The sequence below is a fragment of the Fringilla coelebs genome (assembly GCF_963513975.1).
Source record: "Fringilla coelebs genome assembly, chromosome: 6".
NCBI classification, from domain to species: domain Eukaryota; kingdom Metazoa; phylum Chordata; class Aves; order Passeriformes; family Fringillidae; genus Fringilla; species Fringilla coelebs.
The window spans coordinates 25195972-25220351 of record NC_140034.1 but is presented as its reverse complement, the minus strand read 5'-3'; the positions used below and the strand labels follow the sequence as shown (position 1 = coordinate 25220351).

Below are 24380 nucleotides of genomic sequence, written 5' to 3'. Positions count from 1 at the left end.
GTCACAATTTTTGTAACTCTAAAATAAGATTCTCTGCTTCAACAGTAATCTTTGTATTCCTCACATATTTTCTGGAGAGGCATGTGTAGTGCTCTGGAATAAATCATTAACATTATCTGTATTTGATAAACACTACATTGAATTCTGGGATCAATTTAACACCCTAGTCAAAGAAAAATATACTGCTCAGTATTCTCTCAAATTCTCTGTCACCCATAAATGAGAATTAACTGATGAATACTTACATTGAGGAAAGAAGAAGCAGCCACTCTTCCTGCTGCTACAATGAAATCCATAATAAGCATGGTAGCACCAGGTAAACCAAGTGAAAAGAACTGAGGAGAGCAGTGCTTGATGATTGTATTGACAATATCCTCGCAGAAGGAAAAGGGAAAAAAGGAAGAGTATCAGCATGAATCAAATGAAAAATGAAAGAAAAAAGGAAGGTATTTATCAAAAGTAGAAAGCAAAACTGTGAGAAAGAAAACTCATTGTGGCCAGTAGGACACTCATTAATGAGAGTAGCACAAAAAGATAAATTCCTTAAGTATATTCATATTAACGTAAGTAAACTTAGTATACTGTATAGATCATTTTAAGCTCAGATAATAGTTCATATATTAATTTACAGCTAGCTTTTAAGAGTTCTGCAACTGATTAACCATTCATTTGAATAGGTACAGAAAAGATACAGAAAGATAACCAGCTATTATACCTTAACAACTGCTTAATCTCTCCATCAAGTATTGCCTGACTGTAATTTTAAAAAAGGTATTGGCCTCTTACATATACCCATATGGAACCAAAATTTGAAGGAAGATAATAAAGTATTTTGTAACATTTCTGGTATGCAGTTAATCAGCACAGCATATTATGTTCTTGTAGACTTAGTGAGGCACTTTCAAAAACCATTGTACACGTTGCACTTTTTTTCAAAAGTACTAGGAAAAAAGTATAAAATGCTTTAATTATAAAAAAAATCCCAAGTCTACAGATAGACACCCCTCCCCTTTTCTCCTTTGAATATTTCTCCACTAGTAGTAATAGTCAACTAAATAGCAGTATGCCATAGGAGGATCTTCAATCCAGCAAGAAAAGAAGCATTAATGGTTGTTAGAGGACAGAAACTGGAGGTGTGTCCTATCCATAGTCATTTGTGGAATAATTTTGGACTAGTTCTATTCTTCCCAGCTAAAGAAAACAGGGTTGTTTGAACCTTTGATCTACCCATGCCTATAATCATTCCTCAAAATTTTCACAAACCCAACTTTTTTACACTTCTGCAAACCTTTATAAAGTATTTAAACCACACAATATTTTCAGACTTCTTAATATCAAAACCTATAAAAAAGGTCTACTCCCACTGATCAGATACGCTCAGTACATCTCAGTTTGCTGGTTCCTATACTTGCTGTAGAAACAAAGTCCTCCAATGTAGTGAGCACAATTTACTAGCTAAACTGTTGCATCAGGGAGCAAGTAAGAAGAACAGTAGACTTTAGAGAGATCTGCTTCCTTCTCTTTCTTGCATACTTCAATCTGTAACATACAATCAATAAAAAATGAGAGAGTACCTTTTCTGCCCTCACATTTGCTTGAAATGGACTACAAAAAAATCATTTCTGAATACAACCAAGAACATGAGGATCATTTATCAAAGTTTTCTTTTTAGAAAAAGTATCAATCACTCCACTAATTTCCAAAACAAAGTTAAATTGCTCAGATGAAAATACATTGAGTATTTTTGAGAAGAGAATTTTATTTTCAGTCATAACATTTATATTATCTTGAATTTCATAATTAACTTACTTGATCAACATGAAGAAGTCCACAGTGCATTATATTGTAGAAATGAGTTAAAAAATCCCTGTTTGGAGAAACATCTTGTCTTCGTTTCATTGTCTTACAAATGAGCTTATAAGCATGTAGCTTTCCTTGTTTGTATTTATCCGTCAGCATTGTTGCCTACAGTTTTAGAACAATATTTATTATTCATAAGAAAAAAAATTACATTAAACACTCTTCTACACTTAGGTTAACTTTTATTTCTGTTTCACAGTTTAGTGCTCAAATTTACCTTGAAGAGCCATGGTGTTAGAATTCTTAGTGGTGGAATTAAAACCGGAGGAGATGGTGAAGTTAGGTTGTCTGTTGAAATACCAAGATTGTCTCTTATCTGCAATTGTTAAAAACAAAACAGAAAGAGAATTATTTACAGGAAATATATAAGGCGGTGTTCTTTTCCTTTTGAAAATCCTACCCAAACAGGTCAGGGTGGAGAAAAGGTTCAGTTCTTTTACCTTGGCCAGATTCTGCCACAGTTCACACAGATAATCAAAAACCTGGGCATGGATCTCTGGATCCATTATGCTGTTGACATCTCCCAAAATTCCTAGCATCCTCCTCCACATCACAGTAGCAACATCTGCATGCCATCCTGTAAGTGTTCCCCCAGCCATCACACTGCAACATTCTGAGGGGAATTCACTAGTTTCTGTAATGGAAGAAAAAAAGTATAGTGAGATCTACCTCTCCAGAACTGGAAAAGTTCTGATACAACTATTAAATACACACTCCTCATAAAACTGAATGATCGGGCTTTCAGAATAAGCTATTTTTTATTCATTCAGCCACCTCAACACTGTATATGTTAAACTTTGTCTGCTATAAACTCTGTAGAGGAAGAACTGTCCTGTTTCTTATATTCTTTCATGAAATAACATTTAAGATCACTGCTGGAGCTCTAATACAGATTTGACAGACTTAGTAAGGCCACTGCTCTTGTAAGTATTTACTTACATTCCTTGAAGTCAATGAACCCCCAGAACCCCCACCTGGCTGCTTTTGAGTAAAATTATCTTTCAACTTTACATTTTCCCTAATAATACATAAAGACTATTTTTTCCAGAATCTACTAGGAAAGCATGTTATTGCAAGTTGAAGAGAAAAGTGTGACTAAACTTGTCTCTAGCTGTTGTCTTTCAAATGGTTAATTTGTATGAGTGGAGAGGGAACGTTCAGTAACTTAGCACCACAGTCCTAACACACATCTAACTCTTTCCACACATCAGTGCTAAGTGAAAAATATTCCTTTTTAGGTGGAAGATGATTTATCTAGACTGTCCATATAAAGAAACCTTCAATAGATTATGATGGCTCAAGTCTACTCAGGTCACACTTAACTACCTAAACAGCCACAAAATACTAGATAATGAGCCAGCTTGAGAGCAGCAGGCATCCAGAATCTTCTTTCCACCCACTCAGGTGGATAATTTGTTGGGATCTTCTGAAAATCTTGTAGCCCCCACAGGCATACCAGATCAAAATTAAATCTGAATTCAGCCTAAACACATAGCCTCTTCTTTTGAACTTCTGGGCCACTGTGCTAGAGACACTATTGGTTTCTAGGCTGTCGATTTTGAAGTACAAAGCAAAATGGTCTTTCTGTCCATCAGTAGGTTACTTAAAGAAATAGGGTCTGAAATACATAGCAGACACTCTTTTGATTCCATGAGACCAAATGTGGGAGAAATATTCACATCACATTTACAAAGAAAATGTATCTCAGAATTCAATAGCTAAGATAGTTGATGTAATTACAAATTGGTTTAAATATGAAAGGGAAACGAACCAAACTTGCAAGGAGAAATGATAAGATTATAAAATTATGTCTTATTATTTGTACATCAATGATAAAAAAGTCCATGGCAGGACCACAAGCTAGATTAAGCTGCCACAATTCTAAGCAACTAAAAGAACAATTTTAATATGTGGACTCTTAATGTCCAATACACCGCAAAATACTCCAATGAAATGCAGGTTAAAGTGCAAAAGATTTTTGTTTACTTCTAAAAGCAATCACTGTAATTAAATATTTTTGAAGTGCAGATGAAATAGCCTTGTACAGGATTGTTTACAACTCATGTGATACTAGCTACTTCACTACATTGCATTAGAAAGAAAGAAAGAAAGAAAGAACAAGTTTGTATTTTCTATTCCAGATATTGCCTAGGTCATCTGGCGTCTGTAAAACAGAGTGGTGGAGCTTCTCATCCAGCTGCAGATCCTTCTGCTCAATATGATCTGCATGCAGAGTGGCAGGAGAGGGTGTCTGTGATCGGGATCCAAGAGCAGATTGGATTGGAGAAGCACTTTCAGAGCCTGCAAATGTAATTTTTAACAGTTACCTTAAAAGCCTTTTCTGTTTTCTTGAGCTATTGAAATGTTGTCTAAATATAGCATTAACAGAAAACTGAGGTGCTTTTATGTATCAAATTGGGCCAAGAAAAGATCTAAAACAGTAAGCAGATCTCCCTGTGAGTGGTGTTCTGAAAGAAAACTAAATACATGCAGAAAAACTGAAAGATGAACATCAAAATCAGACAAGTAAGTGGACTAACAGACCTCTGTTTTAGGTCCAAACAATGCTATATGTGGTTGTTTTGCAGCACTTTCAGTGTTTTGAACCAGCTAAATTTCTCATCGCATTCCCTCACTTAAATTTTTCTCTAGCAGAAAGTTTAAGCAAAAATTTTCCTGGAACAAATGTTTTTCCAGGGTTATAGATGCAGGCAAGTTAATATATAAATAAAAACAAATCAGTAACTGATAATCTTCAGTGTTTATCTGCTGACTGAGCTGAGAAAATCTATAGGATGGGAAAGTTCTCTATAGTTAGAGGGGTAAAACAGGAATAACAAGTATCTGAATGACAGTGCTACAAAGGCATTTTTCTGTGATAGCCTCTGAGCAACCTCTCCAAGCAATTATGCGGTCTCCACTGTGTGATCTGTGGAGAAGGAGTAACTAGCTGTATTTTTCTTCTGTACTATCTTATGTTTCACATCCTGAATTTGTCTAAAGATCCTTATAAATAGCTGAGTTTAGCCAGAACAGTCACATGGCAGACAAAAAGAGAACGAATATTCACGACAGACTTTTCTACACATCAGAACATGTTAAAACCGAAGAATTCCTATTAATTTTAATTCTCAGACAAATGTAACAGGGACACAAAAATATAAAGTGTAAAGTTCAGTATTAGTGATAAAATGAACTTTAGGGACAGATATTGAAAAGTGAGTCTTTTAAACAGTAATCTTCCCAAATTATTGTGAGAAGAACTGAAGAACATTTCTCATTTGGGAGAAGTGTTCTTCCTTATAAAGAGAACAAATTGTTTAAAAAACTTGACAGAAAATGTTATCACTGTTATCAGAATAGAAATTGCAGAAAACAATCTTTATTATGTTGTTAAACTGCAAAGGTCTCTATCTCCTTTAAATGGCTAAGACAATGAAGCTTTTACTATCAATTTCAAGCAAAACCTCTGTGCAGGATAGAGGGACACTACTGCTTCCCACACAGATTGCTGTCTCATGTGACTTGCTACTGACCAGCAGTTTTCCACATGTTTACAGAGATAAACTAAAATACACCCTTCAAAGATGTTCAAAGAAGTATTTTCTTACTTCATTTCCATCTTGCTTATTAGTTGGGGACAGATGAAAGTAGTTCAAAAAAGGAGCAAGAAAGAGTAATGGGAGGAGAGAAACTGAGAGAGAGTGGGATAGAGAGGTAAAGAAAGTGAATGAGATGGAAAGAAAGAGCAGGCAGGGAAGGCAGGGAGCAGAGGAAGGAGGGAAAGAGATCTTCATATGATGGAAAAGAATGGACAGAAACAATTATGGAAAATATACAGAACTACAGCAGTCTGTCATTTAAAGATACTCCAGCATACGTGGATCCAACCGTGACTGAGACTTCCACAGGTACAACTTGTTCTAGGACTAGTAAACAGCAGACAATAGTCAAGTTTATCATTTACTTAGAATATGATGTAATGCCCATATACCAAAACCAAATTATCCTTCCAAAACCCTTCAGATTTAGGAAGAGTAGTTTTCTGATCAGCAGAACCACTGAAAACTTATCATAAGTGTGTTTTGAGGTTGAGTTTCTGCATTGATTTGCTGGCATCTAATATAGTGAAATTCACATTGCAGCTTCCATCATGAGAGTCTGCATACATGCAATTTTCACTAGATAGCTGCCTATCTTTCATAAAACATCAAAGAAAATAACATCCTTTTGTTTTCTTATATCTCAATTTAGCAAAAATTAGACAATAGGCTGCAATATTGTTGGGTGCATGGAACAGTCACAGACAAAACGATTGCACAAGTATTGTTTCCTCAGGAAACCCAGCTAAATGCACGTGACACACAAGAGCTGCCTCTCTAAAACAGTGGTTCAAGCAAGAAGAGTTAACCATAGAATCTCTCAATAGACAACTCAGTCACTAATTGCAATCTTATTAATTCAATTATAGTGCACACTTGGACAAAAATACCAAACAGTAATGAAGTTATTAACATATAAAAACATACAAACAAACAGAAAAAGAACAGATCTACAGCAAGGACTTTCAACAAGCACACAGCAAATAGAAAAATGAAGAGAACATAAGTCAAGCTGAACATTGTAGAACAAGCTGAACAACAATGTCCATGAAAGCTAATACCATGGTTCTTTCAGCAGAAGGACACTTAAAAAAAGTTATGGCAGAGGAAGTAAACATGTCTTTCCATATCTCTGAAAATACAGAGTTTGATTTCTAACAGAGAACAAGACACAATATGTAGGTATAAGCTTTCATAGAAATATAGATAACTGTTGCAACTTGTTACTTGTTACAACTAGGGTTGTAACAGGAATGGTAGCGTATAACAGCTATGGAACAAGGAGTATGAAAATGACTATGGGCATCTTTACTTCTCATGTACAAAATCTGGTCAGAGATCATTCTTTCAGATCATCCTCATAGAGAAGCATTCTCTCTTTCACACAGGAGCCCATTCAATTTTGGTTAACTGCATCACTTTTCAGTTATACAAACGCAAAGTGATATTACATGGCCAAATAAGTAACATTTTGCATAATAAAACCTCTCAGTTACACAACAGACAATATAAAGAGATATTAAGATGGATGCATATAAAAGAATCCCAAGATACTTCAATATGATACACTGGTATGAAGGAGCTCTTTGAAAACCTTCCAAGCAAAAACAATTCATGAATATTAATTATTTAACTACCAGTAATAGAAGGAAATTTGTAAGAGATCTAGCATACAGTATGATGTAAGAGTTTCTCCTTGAAAATTGTACAGATTTTCTCATGAAGGGTTTAAAGTACATTTAGGACCATGGACAACTAAGTCAGACAAAGGTTTTCCACTTATGTTATTTCACATATTACTTTTCAATAGCAATCAAAAAATAATTGAAATAAGGGAATCATCTTAAATAGAATATAGATTCTTGGCAGAAGCTGGAAGTTGCATTCTTCAGGATGGGTGAGAAATTTCTGAAAGAAATACTTTTTTTTTAATTTTAAATCTACTTTACCAGTAATAGTTGCAGCTTCAGCAGACAATGGTTGCTGATTGAGACTACTTGTTTCTGAATCTATGTGGAGTGTAGTTAGACTGGCCACTTCTTGCTCCTCGGCACTTTGTTGCTGCCCTGAAATTGCATCAACGTCAGTAGAAGCTGGCGTCCCTGCCTCGGTGCCAAAGCTGAAATCTGTATGAGGAAAGCATTGTATTAACTTACAGCATAAAAATACCACTAATACAAAAAAACCCCAGAGGCCCAGGACTGCCAAACTCAACAGAAACCTTGAATGTGCATCTTCTATGCTACTAGCACACTGTTGCAAAATTTAAATAAAATACAACAGCAGAAAGTATTGACTATTATGAATATTCTCTTTCCTGTCAAAAATCCCTGACATCTGATATCTGCAGAAGACATTCTTGTTGCACGTCTGCATTCTGTTTAATTGCTGTAAGGGGCATCTATATCTGAATAACACAAAAAAAATTGAATCATATGCTAAGGAATTTCTTTGTAAAATTTACAAACTGGAAGAAATATTCAAGTTTGTTGTGAAAGCATTAACTTCAAACTAAAAATTTTACAGCAAATGACACTAACAAATGTTATCCTCAACATTAATGAAAAAACTGTCAGGCTGAAATGTAGGTTTAAATGCCATGACTATTTACATAATGGAGACATATATAAAAATTGTAATTTCTTCCAAAAATTCTACTATGTAAATATTATTTTTATCTTATATAACACATGATGTCATAATTCCTAGCAGCCATAATGACCCCTTTTGTTAAACAAGAGTAGGAATAGATTAAAAAAATGAATGAAAAGCATTATGTTACTGAACAAAACACACTAATTTTAATAAAGCCCACTAATTGTACCATGATATTACACTTAATGTCTTGATTAATCTATAGCTACAAAAAGGCCACGGTAAAAATATCAGAAGCCTTTCTTGAAGTTTTATCTAAGCACTTCCAAAAGAATTAAAATAATTTCCAAAATAAATAAGCTTTAATATTTATATTTTGTGCAAAACAGATAGATACGCTCCACAGAGGTGACAATATTTCTTTCTAACTTCTGTTCAATTATGTTCTCCTCATCTGCATAGTAGTACTCCAGCACTCTTTTGTTTTGGTATACTAAAAAAACAATAGCCTCTTGTAAGAACCTTCCTTGTTCCATTAACTTGCTAATGATTTCAATGGAAAATCAAAATAATCTCTCTCGACAGAAAATTGCTGGCATACAACTTTATCTGGGGAAAAAAAAAAAATAAAACAACAGATGAAACAAAGGGAATTTGCACTACATTAACCAAAAATGCCATTACTATTGGAAAAATGTACTTGCTTTCAAATTTGCGGCTCTCATACTGGAAGGCGCTGAAGGAGTCGGAGTGGCTGTCTGAGCTGATGAGGTCACTGCTGCCCGCGCTCGCAGGCGACGTCCACTCGGAAGGCACGCCTGGGTCATCCACAGGACGCATTTGGTTCTGCTTGTTCAATATATCAGGAAGGTCTTTAGGAACTTCCAGGCTGCCAGGGCTGCTTCCTCTTCTTGTCACATTCTAAACATTGAAGATACATCAATTATCTTGCAATCTTGGATGGCTTATTTACATAAAATGGAAAAAGCAATCCCACATTTGGTGAAATCAGAATGTAACAAACAGTTCTTAAGTACCTAAACCAGAAATTGCAATCATTCTAAATACCAAGACTTTCCAAACCCCCAAATGAAGAACCCATACAGTCACAGAATTTCATAAATACAAATTTTATTTGCACAGTGGATTTTTGGATGCATATTGTAAAAGGCTAGGACTCAGAGTAGCATGGGCCACATGGTAGCTAAGATGTGAGAGAGAAAAATAATTAAAAAGTATATTACATCTAAATAACTAAAGAAAACTTGTTAATCTTGGTTTAAGACTAATGGCCTATAGGCCACCATACTATAATAAAAAACGTCATTTATAGAAGGAGCAAATTATTTACTAATTCATGCATTGATCTTCTTATGACTAAAACGCCACTTCAGTACTGGTTTGGAACACAAAAGACCACACCTAACAGAAGTAAGGCAGGCAGATTTGTTCATTTACAAGTAAGGTGGTGGTCTATTTGAAGTCTTTAAGGCATTTTTTTCCACAGAGTACTCTTTGCTTGAGAGGGAAGAGATATCAAAGTAGAAATGTGATTTTATGAAATGCCTTGAAATTTGTATGCTATATGAGACTAAAGATGCCTTCCTTTTACATCAGGCCTAGTCAGTTCTGCATTCTTTTACTACTCTGCTACTAATTTTAGGTTAACTCAGAGCTTTTCATGATATGGTTTTAGCATTCAATAGATATAGCAACCTAAAACTAATCTTAGCAAGTTGGTACTGCTTTAAGGAGGCATGTCTGTTGTATGCTAATTGAAAAAAATGAGTGGTAGTTTTGGTAGTTTCAGTATTTACTCAAACTTATCTCAGCTCTTTTCTGCTACCTGAGGAAAGTATCAATTCTCCAAACAAAGAGTAATCCCTCCCTTTCTCTCTTCTGGAACCAGCTGTGATGATTTCTGGTTTATTAATTTTCAGACTAAGTTAACCTTTTTCATAGACTAAAAGTTAGCATCTTATTGTGTAACTCAAGACTTATTAACAAGAATACTTTGTGCCAACAATCAAGTTTCATAAACATGAGTTCAATACAAAAGAGAAAAAAATGCATACATATGAACAAACTCTATAGATCCTCTCTTGCCATTTATAAAAGATGATGATAAATAAACAATTTTTAATAACTTTGAAGAATCTTCTTCTGTCCCTTATTATCACCAACTTCTTTACTAACAATTTTCTATAGGAGTATGTCTTACAGAAGCATGTCTTCAAATGATCTTGAAAACTGTAAAGCAAAAGGATCTAAACAATTTTGAAACACTATCTTTAAATTGTTACCCATTCTGTTCTTAATTTGCAACCTCTTTTTAGTATTTTCCCTTTTGTTGCTACTTAATAATCACTTATCTCTTCAAATCAGTTTTAAGTATTCAACAGTAACCAGAAATTCTTAATTTTAAATTGATTAAGACTTCTTATTACAAATGCCATTCCAAACAACTTTATGCATTTGGAAAAGTGTAAGAAGGCAAATGGAAAGTTGATTGTATTAGAAGAGCACTATTTACAAGAAATTATTCAACACTTGGAAGTGAAATTAAAAAAAAGGAAAAAAAAATATTTGAGTAGTTTTGTAGTCTGTTGCATTGACTACACCTGTAGAGAACAGTACTGTACTACAGCATGTTACTCAATTACATACCATGCTGAGGACTGCAAATGTACTTTAACTAGTAACTACTTTAAACTAGTATTCTGAAAGTGTCTATGTACAGGCAGACATCTTTGCAGATGTAATTAAGGCTGTTTAATACAATAAGACTATTCATCTGACAGTAACTTCTGCATTGCTTCCACAACGAAGATTTAATAGATATGAAAACACAAATTCTATAAAATGGCAAGAATCTATGCCAAAGGCAAGGAATAATTAAGCAATATTCTTAATTCTGATTCATAAGAGCCACAGAAATACATTTTAGTGAACTGATTTATCATGTCATTGACAAGTTCATGCATATATGGAGACTTAGGTATTGAAGTGGAGCAAGTTTAAAGCCTTACCAGTGCATTACCACTGCGGAGTCTCTCAGCTATAAATTCGTCCATGAGGTCAGGAACATTTGTATTGCTACTGCCAATATCACTATCAATAGGGTGCAGCTTTTGACTCATGTCCTCTCTATTAGCTAAAAGCAAATGAACAACCACTTATAGTAAACAGCACATCAAGACATTTTAAAAACAAAATGTAACAAATGAATAAAACCTGCTAGTTAACAGAAATTTAAAAATCAAAATTGCCAAACATGCATTTTAAGAATGTTCCTCTTTTAAAGCAGATTCTACTCTCAGAATTAGTATGGCTTCTTCTTCCCACTAAGCAGGGGTTAGTTGATTTCCAATTCCACCTTTAAGAGCAGGAAGCTTATAGGTAAGCACTACTCAAAGTTGTTAATGCTTGTTTTAAGGATAAAGCATATGTTCTTCCTCCATATCACAAGTAACAAATTCTAAAAAAATTATGTGATTTCTTCAGTCTCCTTCTTCATTGCATTCCTAATGAAAAGCAATGTAGTGGAAAAAGTAAACTAGGTTGTAATAGATACTAATGACAAATGGCAATGTGGCACTGTATACAGTTAGTATGAATAGTGCAAACAAAATGTTACATAATAAAATTACATGCTAGTACATGGAATGAAAGTTCTAACTTCAGATGATCAATGGTTATGAGCAATTAATGAAGTTCACTCCTTTATTCGTGTTATATTTTTTGATGTAACTATACTGTTTATATATATGGCTGTTACACCTGACTTTATGATATTAGCCTTTAAAATCTTCAAGTTATTCCAGTTCATGTTCTCTTTATACAAATTTTTCCCTCAGTGTCATCTCTCATGAGACCACAGTGCAGTTTATTCTAACAATGACTTTCTGTTAAATGTTGAATTTTAAATAACAGGTACTTCTAAAATTGGTGCTTCCTAAATATGTCTTTCTCAGAAGTCTCATTTCTGAAGAGCAGCAAATCATCATTGTGAGACCCGTGGCAGTACCGCTCTCAGGTACTGTCCTTACAGAGACTGCCCTCAGGTGGCATTAACATCTTGATGCAGGATGCATTGCAGAATCCTCTGTTAATCATGCCAGCATAACAATGGGAAAAAAAGAAAACCTGCATTACTGCTGAAAGTTAATTTGTTGTTCATTTACAGTTATGTGAACTAAGATGATGTATATTAGAGTCGCAGCCTTCTTTTTTGATCAGTGCACAGAGGTCTCATAGTTAGCAGGCCAAAGACTATCACAAGCCCTCCACAAACATCCAAGATTCCAAGAAAAAAAGAAAGTAATGGAAAATGTTGCCAAGATTTAACTGCAGCCATTTGGATGAATGAATATATGAAGGCGTACGACATGTTTTGAAACAGATTCAAACAAAACCTTATGATTAGATTCAGAGAACTGTTGTAATGAAATCATTCCAGTAATAGCAGATTGCTATTTTGGACTATTTTTAAACACTATCTAAAATTACCTCCAAATGTAAATTTGAGAGGCTCTTTTTTTGGTTTTGTTTTGGAGGAGGAAAAGGAGGAAGAGGATGAGGAGGAAGAAGAAAACACACTAAATGAACCAGAAATACAATTAGTTCAACCTAGTTGGTTGGGAGCCAGGTCCTTCTGACAAAAAAAACTACACTCAGAGTGGAATAACACATTCTGATAAAATATGCATTGCCAATCCTTCAGTAGGCTTAATCTGAAGGCTCTGCAATGTAGATAAAAGTTCAAAAGTCTCAAGGCTTAATCCTTTATTAGGTCATTTACTGTCTCTTCCTCTTCCCTAATCTGATGATCTTCAGCAGAAAAGAGGTTCAACTGAATATCTTGAAAAGAAAAATTAGTAATTTAAAGTATGTAAGTGTAACTTATGCTGGGAGAAAAATCAGCTGGCTATAGGCGCATGCATAACCAAACAGGGAAAGCAGTGATCATCCCAAAGCCTTTTGATTGCTTATCAGAGCTTGCTTCAGTTGCATTAAGCCAAACTGGTGCTGCCTTTCTCCTTTTGCGCTCTGCACACTGTTAGTGCTCACCTGCAGCTTTCCTTCCAAAATAGCCCATTACATGACTGTACAGATCCCTCAGTGGAGCCTCTGCTGGCATTCTGTTCTGCCTCTGTGGGGAAACATTTGCCTTCGGCTTCGAAAGAGCATGTACAACAGTTTTATAAACACCACCCAGGGAGCCCTGCTGTGGGGCCGACTCCTGACCTGGTGCTCTAAAGGCACTACGACACTGGAACTGACTAACGGCAAGACCTTCTTTCTGCAACACAGCTGCTTGAGTTTCTGTAGATTCCTTAACTTGCTTGCTGCCAGCTGAAGCAGTATTGACTGCATCTAGATGCCTATATATTCCAGGTCTAACCAGCTCTGTGGCAGCTGATGAGCTACTGCTTGCACTGGTACTGCTGTTGCTGCTACCACTACTGCTACTACTGAAGCCACCAAGTTTACGAAGTCTTGCTTTCCAAGCAGCCTCTTTGTTCTCAAGAGGATTGTAAAACTGAACCGATTCTGTAGATGGCCTAAAAGTAACATGAACGCTGTTTCTTTTTTTAGTTGTTATTTTCATGATTTTGGCCCTATGAGTTACAGTTTCAGATATACTTCTTTTAGCTGGTGCCAGTTTGCTTGTAATGTGTGTGATGTGAGGATCAACTTGTGCTTTAGTAAGAATTTTCTTTGCGTGGACAATACGCGAGTTGGTCACTTTTTCATTAAACTGGGCACTTTTATGCTTTTCAGCTACCGGTGCTTCCACAACTAAATCTACATCAGTTTCAGTGGCAGTTTGCCTGTACAGATATCTCTTCCCTTCTTTGCTGCTAGGACTACTTGACCCATGATCAAACACGCTTTCATATTGTTTATCAATATCTAAGTGTCTGGCTTTATTGAGCGCTTGATTTCTTGTAAAAAAGTCTACTTGAGTAGGTGCAATGTTACTTATAAAGCCACTTGGGTTTTGTTCTAGTTGCAGTTCTGTGTTATTGGTTCTTTCTGCAACAGTGTTGCTAGTTGTGCATTGACCAGTCTGATCTCTATTTTCTAATCCATCCAGTGGTAATCTATCATTCCTACTTACTGATGTATCAACTTCATGAGCAGAAGCCTCAGGTTTATCTATCTCAAAGTTACCGCAAAGTTCTTCTTTTTCTTTAATAAGATATTCTCTCAGAGAGGAAAGGAGATCATCTTCACCTTCAAGGTCAACATACTGGCTTTGTTCAAAGGCAGTGTTTGCAAATTCTACCGGCCCTATTAAATGACAAAGATGGTCATAAATACTATCCCCAACTTCCAAGGAGGACTCTCTGCTATTTGTATCAGTGATATGGCTTTCAGTGGATCTATGCATTGAAGAGGTCTCAGTGGAACTCTGTAAGCTTGGAGCATGATGGGATGAACTGTCAATGACAGGAACTGCACCTTTGGCTCGTTCAACTGCGAATGGCTCCAGGATGTCAGAGGTGCTGCTGCTTCGTGGCAATGGCTGTTCTTCATTTAATGCACCAAAAACTTCACTTGGAGCATCCTCACTCTGAGAAAAATGTCTGACTCGAGGTGGACGTGGAAGAATTTGAGCATCGTCAATGTCTGTAGGAAAAAAGTATATGTAACATGCACAAAAATTTACATATAGAGACAACATATATTTACCACTACATCCTAATGATGTGACTTTAAAAGCCAGAAAAATTCAGAACCTTGTTTTCTTAGGTACAACAAAAACACGTTTTCCAATACTAGAATGTTAAAAACACATGGACATAATATCCAGTACACAATGTAATATAAATGAGTTAGACCATCAGAACACAGTTTTAAATGTTAACATGCATGAGAACAAACAGTGAGGTCATGGAACATTTGGAAATACAGTTAAAGCTAGAGCTGTGCCAATAAGTTCAATAATTCAACCAATATTATTCCAGCTAGCTTGTTCAAGAAATGGTTATTGGAATACAAATAAGCTCAGCAGCAGTACTCCCTTTGTGGAATTTACATCTTCAGAAAAATGGGCAATTCCAAAGATAACAAGGATGTTTTTTGGAAAATTTGTCTGTTGAAGTGGCAAATCATCAATTAAAATATGTATATATGTATATGTGTATATATATAAATTACTGGAATTTCTGAAAGAATACTATAACACGATTATAAGTATTTTGACAGTGAACATCTAAGGACTAAAGCTTTTAAATGACAAGGAAGAGCTGGCCCCATACATAAAAGGATTAAAGATATACCCTTTCCCCCCAGAAGAATGTTTTGTCTCTCATCTTCAAAATATGAAACTAAATACCTAATGAAGGCTTACCTCCTGCTCTTCTTCCAGTTTCACTCTGGCAAATGTAACATTTATGAGTATTAAAGAATCAAGTACTCTGATACCAAAAAACATCCTGCAGCCTCACAACAGCAAACATTAGAGTAAACCCACTTTTGTTTATGAAAAGATCAGAATTTGTTATTACCATTTAAATTAGTGATTCCTTGTTTCTGTTGAAACTCTTAATATGTTAGTGTCAGTAAAAATCAGTTAACTGTAATGAAACCTGCAGTTCCAACACGGATCACCTAGGAATTGTACAGAAGTATCTTCAGCTCATTTCACATCATCCACAAAAATAAAGAACCTTCATGCATCTCTTCAGAATTCCTACTATGTTATAGGAATACTATATGCTATCAAATTACCACTGCAGGCAAGACTAAATATCCTTTACAGACAAGTAAACTGACTGCGATCCCTTCCAGTCCTTTTATGAGATAAGCACTTTAAGAGCAAGGAAAAACCAGTTTACTCAATTTTCTGTTGGTTTCTTTTTGATGGAATCCTTTATTCTCTAGATTAATTTTTTATTACCTAGTACTTAAAAAGTTGTAGAGATGCTTTCAAATTCAGGAATAACAGTAAATAGCTTAAATGAACACCAGCAAGAGTTATTTGCCACAATAAACAGACTTACCTTCTAGCTAGATGATTTAACTTCAGGACTGCAATGGTGAATTTACTTAATATCAGAACAAAATTTAAGCCCCCTTCCTTCCCCTAACTTTGATGTGTTACAGCTAAAATAAAGTAACTATGTATGTAATTACATTTAAAAATATTTCTATTATTACTAAATATTATATAAAAATATCGCTAAGTATTTAATATTGTTAGTTAATTTATCTCTCTATATATATTTCAGTAATATTGAATATTAATAATCTGAAGTCCCTTTAAAATCTGTTTTGAGCTGCTTACAGTCTTCTGAGAATGTTAGAGATGGAGATGCATTTTCTCATATTCTCCTTCATAACAAAGCATATAAACCAGATAAATATGTCTATACGTAACTAAACATGTGTTCCAAGAAGATGAAAAATGCTATTTCCATGCTCAATTTTTCAAAGTTAAAATTTGAGAGTAACAGTTTGACATCATACAAAGTTTACTGAACTGTAAGGAAGCTATTAGACAGGAAATTGAGAGATCTGTATTGGAAAAAGAGAGTAGACATCCAAGCTACCTCAGAAAATAAACATGAACAGAATACTCATCAAATACAGCACAATCTATTATTCCTTTTCTCTTCAGCTTTGATAAGCAACGAATTTCCCATCATTGTTCTTGTTCAACTTCTTACTAACTACATGAATTAACACTCTCTGAAATGAATCATGTCTCTCTCTAGTTGGAACTGTTATTTCAAACTCCCTATTGACTTAGGCAGAAATTAACAGAAGTTATGCTAATGTAGTCTCCAGCTATTTCTTACAGCTGTAAAGAAGGGACCACAGGATTCAGTCAAAACTATGCATGATTATATATATGACATTAATACATGCAACTGTGATACAGTGATCTCATCTTGAGCCCTCAGTATGCATTTTTCAAATCTATTATAAACTCAACCTTATCTAAAGCAGCAGCGTAGAAATTCCATGCTGTGCGTGCATGCAGTGATCATGACCTTCTAGGATGCTAAAAATAATCAGACAGAGAACTCACAATGCACACAAAGCAGCTCCACACATTGAAATAAATTCAGCTAGATTCATTTCAATGTTGATCCAGAATTAATTTTAGGTGCTCACATATTCATGACAAGCACATACAAGTACACATCTTCAAACAAATATGTGCTTGCACAAACAGAGAGTTCTTTTTTGTAGAACAGGAAGAAATGAAGGAAATGAAAAATGTTATAGTGATACCAGCACTGAAAACACAGACAATATTTAGAAGCCCAAATGAACTGCTCTTTCACAACCAGGGCTCACCCTTGCACACAGGTGTACAGTCAGACTGGGACACCGAAAACGCCCAAGGAGATTGTGTCCCAGCAGGCTGACCCTGTGTATCTGACCCTGAGCACCCTTAGGAGAAACACTGCCCTGATTCCTCATATGGTACAGTAAGGAAAAGATTGTAATTGGTACATCTGGCCAATCTCACACAATCACTACTGCCCTAAGTCAACCTTGCCTCTCCTTTTGCTGCTGGAAGGCAGAAAGAAAAGGCAGCTTTTCGGCATCAAGTGTGAGACAGATATACTAAAATACAAACTTATGGTGAGACACATTCTGGCAAGACAGCATGAGTGCTAACAGAAGATCCCTGTATAACACTGGGGCAGGTTTGTACTTCATCATGCAAAGACTGTTTGCAAAGTGGAGAAAAAACCCCATGTTTTGCTTCTCAGCTTTCAATAATTGTTTTTTTTTTAAGAGGCATTCTGTGAGTTTCTGGGATTAAAGAATAATTACAGCCTTACTGACATGACAATTATGATTTCTTTCTATTTCATCATAATGATTACTTAATGATTTGGGAGTAAGGTTGTAAAGGCATAATATGCATCTCCCTTTCACAATAATACTTGACTCTTCTAGTCCCAGTAGATAAGGAAAAGTCTCCCACCCACAACTAGTTTGCCCACTGCTTCTAGGAATCCTGCCTACATCTCACTGACACTTTTTTTCAGGTCTTGTATGTGAAAATCCCCAAGGGTTACAGAATGAATGATCATTTCCCTAGTGATCCTGTAAATGTGTAAGACTGGATTTCTTATGATTCTGACAGGCTAAAGGAAAGTTCTTTTTAGAAATATTGCAGATTGCAATAGATATACCAATCACTTTATTAACTAAACACCTTAGAGCATAAATCACTTCCACTTTCCAGATACCACTTGAAAAGTTGCAAATATTCTGCACATGGAAATACAGCATAACCGAAACTACATGAAGGAATTACAATATTAGGAAAATCATCCTCTATGATGCTAGATGACTGGATGTCAATATTGAAGTTCTGCAATATATTTTATCAACCAACTGATTGATCTTCAAATTATGTCTCACAAATGATAATCAGGTTTTCTGCCTTACTCTTGAAAAATTAATATACAGTACATAAGGTAAAAGTCTGGTCATAAACGCTTTCTGTTAGACTACCTGCCCAGATTCACCAGTGTTTAGTGGGTCCACCTTTCAAAGATGAGTTTCACAGCTAAAAAGAAGATGAAAACTACTTCCAAAAGTAGCCCATTATTCTGGAATAATTTGAAGTGTCCTCTCCTTCAAGTTGTGTTGGATTGTAAAGTAATTTTGTATAACAGGGATATTCATATAATCCTGTAATAAGATGAACAGCTGTCACAACTAGCTAAACATCATTCATTACCTAGAATACACAACAGAAACAATTTGATTCCTTCCCAAATTACATGCTGTATGTCTGGAAACAGAAGGCTTTCAGAAAATAATATATTTAATGTAAGAAGAAAAGGCAAGAAAATGATAAAGCCTCATGTTTAAATAAAAAGGGAAGAAATAGAGCACAATTAAAAATGCAGAAAATTAAAAGAGCAAAGTGCACTCTGATCCAGTGGACAGTGTTTCTCTTTCTCTGCTATTTCCCCATCAACACTCTAATAGCTTTCTTTTTTTCACTAGAGCTTTTTAGTTTTCTGGCAATGGTCAAGATTCTTGGGCACGTCATGAAGCTGCTGCAACATTCATTTGTTTGAGAAGACATCAAAACCAGGAAGGGCTTAGGTCTTTTTCTATGTTAGAAGTGCAACGGTCTGTAACATCACTTTACTTTTATAATTACATTGGTCATGCAGTTTTTGGATTGGATGAGTATCAACATAAAGAATAACAGCAAGAGAGGCAGTAGGTCTGGGACACATTAGAAGTAATATGCAAGCCAGGATTTTTGAGGAACATTGATGATAAAACTAACTACAAAAGCACTTTTGCTTTGTTTAAGAAAGGGTAATTAAGTATCAGTAATTATGTGATGAAATAATATTTCACTGTGAAAGCTCATAACACTTCTGCAGGTGTTCTTAAGGTCTTCATTAAGCACTGACTGTTTCCAACAACACTATGGCCAGGTAGGACACATTTTCTAATAGGTTGTTTATGTATCATTCCTATAAAATCTCTAAGTTTTAATCACTTGTATCTCAGAAGAGATACTCTTCGCGCTCATACTTTTATTATTTATTACATATAATTTGTATTTTTTTAAATTTTGTTTGTGGTGTCAAGAATTGTATTCAAATACTTTGTAATTGTTCATTGTGAAAATCTGGTCTCTCTAGAGTGGGTTCTTTGAACTTTCTTGATTTTTCAATAATGTTTTCAGGCTGAATACTAAGGCATCAAGTTTCTGTTTCACAACAAGAATTTTGTGACGTGACACACGACAAAATACAATTATGAAGATACAGTTTTTGGTACTTCTTGGGTAACAAAGACAGGCAGGAGAGACAGAAAAGAAAAAAAATCTTTCATAAAAATATTATTGTCATGAAGTCCTTATATTTATATGTCATTTTGACTATACATAGTCCTCCCACTGTGCTTTCATTTTTTTTTCCACTCATTGATACAAAGGCAGAGTCAGCCTTAACACATTACGAATTTATTCCTATGTAATATCTGGAAAAATTACTTTATCTGAAAACATGTATTTTAAAAGTCTGTGCTAATTCTAGTTGTTGAATCTATTTGTTCAAAGAAAAGTATCCAAAGTAAGCTACTGTCCAACTTGTAGCCAACCACCCTGCTGGACCAAAGAAAATGTTGAGGAAAACCACAATTGATCATTTGGAAAGTAAAAAATTGATCATTTGGAAAGTAACACTAAAACATCACACTTGAGAATTCCACACTACAGATTTTTTTCCATGTTTTTATATAGTAATGAAAAACAGGAACACTCTAAAGGATATTATATGATACCATATTATTTTTTCATGGGAGCTAAAGTGTATCATCATGGTTGTTCACACAACATCTATGACACTAAATTAAAAAAATTTACACAGAAAGATGTAAATGGCAAATTAAAGTAAAATTTCTTCCTTTCCCTCCCTCACTCATCCAAAATAAAAATTTTCGATTAGTTGTACTCTCTGGTAGACAGATATTGTATTACTGCTTACCAATAAATTGGAGAAGTGGAAAGATTTCTCAAATTTTCTCTTTTATGATAGTAAACATTGGCACAGCACTAACTTCTAACAGTTCCAGAATGAATTGTAAAATAGCATGGTATCTTACAAACTCAAAATATTAATTCTTAATCTCTTCCCCTCTCCCACCATCCCCAAAGTATTTTTACTTTGAAAAATTTAATGGTTTAGCAGAATTTGAAAGCAGAAGGTTTAAAAAAGTGATAAAGGGGGTGCAGAAATTAGCAGAGGTGGCACTACCTGAAAGCTCATCAGAAAGGGGAGTGAGAACAATATCAGGCAAGAAGGGTTTGGAAGTATGGATCAGAACAGGAGCACTTTTAGCACTGCGTATATAGGCCGATGGCAGAGCACATTCACCAATGGATCGGCTTCTCATGGCTTTAAAAAGGAAAAGAAAGAAGTGGGGAAGGAAAAAAGAAGAGTGACTATAATGAAAGGCTTGTGTCACAGAAAAAGCAGCAACAGAGAAAACAAAGATAAAAAGGAAGAAAGTTCAAAAATTAAAACATTTCAGCACGGCAGATATTGGCAGAGCTGTAAGAAAGAAAAAAATCAGTCGACACATAAGACATTCTGAGTTTTCAACTTTTATGTAAAGCAGCAACAATGCCTTTATTATGACGATTACAGAGATTTTGCATTTGAAATCAAGAAGCTAATTAACACATTTTCCCACTACATCAGGGGTTGAAAAATCAAAGTTAAAGTTACTCCGCAAGCACTCAGAATTTGATTTTTTTAACAGGAAAAGTAACTTGTACTACATTTGTATTTTTCTAGTTTCCTTTGATTTCATGCTGAAAATGCATCTCTGTATCACACATATACCCATAGTCTTGAATTCATGTTCTCCAAAAGACATTCAAAATCATAAGGAGAAAATGATCAGTTCTGTGTGGAGAAATTTGAAATAAAGCTTGTTATAGTTCCACATTAAAAATGAAATTACTGAAGTGAAATGCTTTAACAATGAAAAGCATTAAATTTTTTTATCCATGGGGTCTGGCTTTTAATTGATACTGGATAAATCTTGCCAAACTAATGTTTATTCACCTTTTCATATCTCACATTCTGCCAACAGTCCTACAGAATACAAAATGTACATAAGAACTGTGGTATTACAATCAAGATTATATCGGCAGCTTTTCTAATAGATTTAAATGAATCTTTGACATTTGCTTTTCTCTGTCAGAGTGAAACACAGCAAGAACTAATACTGCATTCAACCTCAAAGTACTCTGGAAGTTCTTAAAAAAGTAATATCCTATGCTTCAAGTAGCTTCGTTTCATACCGTGTAAATTTGCTAACTTGTTTTAAAATTACTGCTGATAAAATTCTTTAAGGAAAATTCAGAGTATCTAGCATAAATATTGTCACTGCAATACTTAATCAGTCTGAATTTTTCTCTCTATATTTTCAAACCAACATGGTAAATATAGGCTTAGGATCTTAGTGCTCCTGATCTGCATGGGAATCAAATGTACGTGAATGGAGTGCAGTGAAAGTCAAGGACATCACACTTCAAAACCAGGTTAAAGAATTGTTGCTAATAACAACATGCAGATAACCTGGGTAGGTCACATTGTGCAGAAAATACATTTGACAAATGCAGCACAACTTAAGTGGAGCCTTAAATTCAGTTTGAAAAAACAATTCAGAAGGACAGACCTTTTAAGACTGAAGCAATGCTCTAGCAAACTTTGTACAAACGAAACTTTTTTTAAAAAGGCAATTACATGTAAGGCTTTGGTATCAGTTTGATTAAGAGATACAGTAATAAAATTCAGGATATAGTTATAGCTAGATACATTACATTAATCACTGTGAATCTTACAATGAATGTAGGCAAGAGAAAAAATAGAAACCACACAGTAAATATTAAGGATCTTTTCCAGGCTAAATTATTCTAAATAAATAAAGCTTTTGATATTGGATACTGTGTTGATAACAAATCTTAACATAAAGTGTTCCTTTTAATTTGACTGGATTTTTTTCCACCATATTACATTCAATTAAATAGTTAGGTGGCGGCAGACAATATCAGAACATGTAGATATTTCATAGTTTATAACCTTCCACTATTGTCTATACAAAAGCAGAACAATAAGTAAGTAAATTCTTTTTGACATGGTATTTTTATAGGACCAGAACCTGCTGCCTAAGCCAAAACTCTTGTATCTAACTTTACAGATTTTTCAACCCATATGCATACTATACTTAAAGGCCCTTTCAAAAAATTATTTTAAATAAGCTCAAGCTAAAAATGTACACACTGCATATCAAAACAGCTTTGATTTTTATTTGAGTAACACGCACACACACATATTTAGTGCAGCAATAAATGTGTGCTGGCATGATGATGGCTGAAAAAAATAGAGGTGCAAAGATGTACACAAAAATGTGTACAACATAAAACAGATGAAAAAGAAACTCCAGCTTTTTCTTACCATAAAATATTCAACATGCACATCCCCCTTATTCAGATATTCAGAGTATCTATTACTCACAATCAAAGGGAACGTAATACAAATCACATATCATGCAACATATTTAAGGTCTGACTCAATTCCAGACTTAGTCTGCAAACCTAATGATAAACTGAAGGAGACGATCTGATGAGCAAAGTGCTCTAGATTTTACTTATTGTGATTATTTTTTTATTATTTGACCCTGAATTTATGGCACAGATTAAGAAGCAGCTGAACAGCTCTCTTTGCAGACCAGAGAGGCAGTAAGAAACAACTATTTTCAGGCAGTTAAGATATATGTAATAACATTTAGTAATATTTTCCTCAGTAACATCCAAAAAAACTGAGGAGTTTGGGATTCTGGTCCCGGCAATTCTTTTTGGATTTATTGTCTTTTAAAATCATTCTAGCAATGCTGGGATGCTTGTCCACAGTTGGTATTCTGCAACATGAATAGAGCTGAAATTTTAACTGGTTGCAGTAATGCAAACTTGGCTTCTTAATATCAAATGTGTAAGATAATTGGAGGAAAGGAACAAAACCATGGAAGCTAAAGTGCAGTGAAACTAAAATTAGATTACTTTGCTACTAACCAGGACAACATATAGCTTGATTAGGATAAATTCCAGTCATTTCAAGGCTAACATCATATAAATAGCCATCTTTCAAATTGTGGCAAAACAAAAGCATTAATAAATTGACCAAACAACATAACCTTCTGACAGAATATTGGAAATATTAACAATTTGTGAAGGAGAAATTTTAACATGAGTTTTATCTTGTTAAGACAATTAAGATTTAAAACAAAAGCACCATTACACTTAATCACAGACTACAGAGTAGCAGAAATTACATTTTAAGTATCTGTGATCTATGAGGAAAACTAGGTGCTGTCAGCATGAGATACAGGAAAAGCTGTGTAGCATTTGAATGTGCAAAAACGACAGGCAATTTTGGAGCAGGGACTTCATTTTCTCTCATTTCTGTATGCCTTACAGCACAATTAATTCTACCCCATAAGAGCCTTGGGAGAGAAAAAAAATTTAAATGGAGAATTTTGAGAAATAGTCAAATAGAAACTTGGTCTAAATAACCTCTGTGATTTAAAGATTTTAAATTAATGTATTTTTGGAAAAAGAAAGAAAATGTTAACTTCTGAAAAGCTCGCACAATTATATATTCAACTGCTGATATGCATCCCAAATTTTTAAAATTGTGTCAGAATGTACCTACTTCCAAGAAGTATCAGTGAAGCAACAACACAGAATGACCAAAGCCACTACTACTATAAAGATAGCAAAAAAATAAGAGATATTTCTTAAAAAGT

At 34.7% G+C, this 24380-nt stretch overlaps 1 protein-coding gene across 10 annotated transcripts in view; it reads right to left on the bottom strand.

Moving 5' to 3' along the window:
• The window catches only part of RALGAPA1 (Ral GTPase activating protein catalytic subunit alpha 1), a 132259-nt gene that overhangs the window by 71847 nt on the left and 36032 nt on the right, over positions 1 to 24380 (bottom strand). For 5 of the 10 annotated variants that reach the window (XR_014616265.1, XM_084208435.1, XM_084208432.1 and 2 more), the window contains exons 17-26: positions 20822 to 20962; positions 13128 to 14693; positions 11087 to 11211; positions 8762 to 8978; positions 7412 to 7588; positions 4009 to 4161; positions 2301 to 2494; positions 2078 to 2176; positions 1810 to 1965; positions 246 to 374 (exon numbers count right to left, since the gene is read on the bottom strand). Coding sequence is in view for 5 of the 10 variants with exons in the window: in XM_084208435.1 (XP_084064561.1) it covers positions 246 to 374; positions 1810 to 1965; positions 2078 to 2176; positions 2301 to 2494; positions 4009 to 4161; positions 7412 to 7588; positions 8762 to 8978; positions 11087 to 11211; positions 13128 to 14693; positions 20822 to 20962 (2957 nt within the window). In the remaining 5 variants the exon portion in view is untranslated. The remainder of the gene's footprint in view (positions 1 to 245; positions 375 to 1809; positions 1966 to 2077; positions 2177 to 2300; positions 2495 to 4008; positions 4162 to 7411; positions 7589 to 8761; positions 8979 to 11086; positions 11212 to 13127; positions 14694 to 20821; positions 20963 to 24380) is intronic. The other 5 variants (XR_014616267.1, XR_014616268.1, XR_014616266.1 and 2 more) reach the window with 5 other exon arrangements.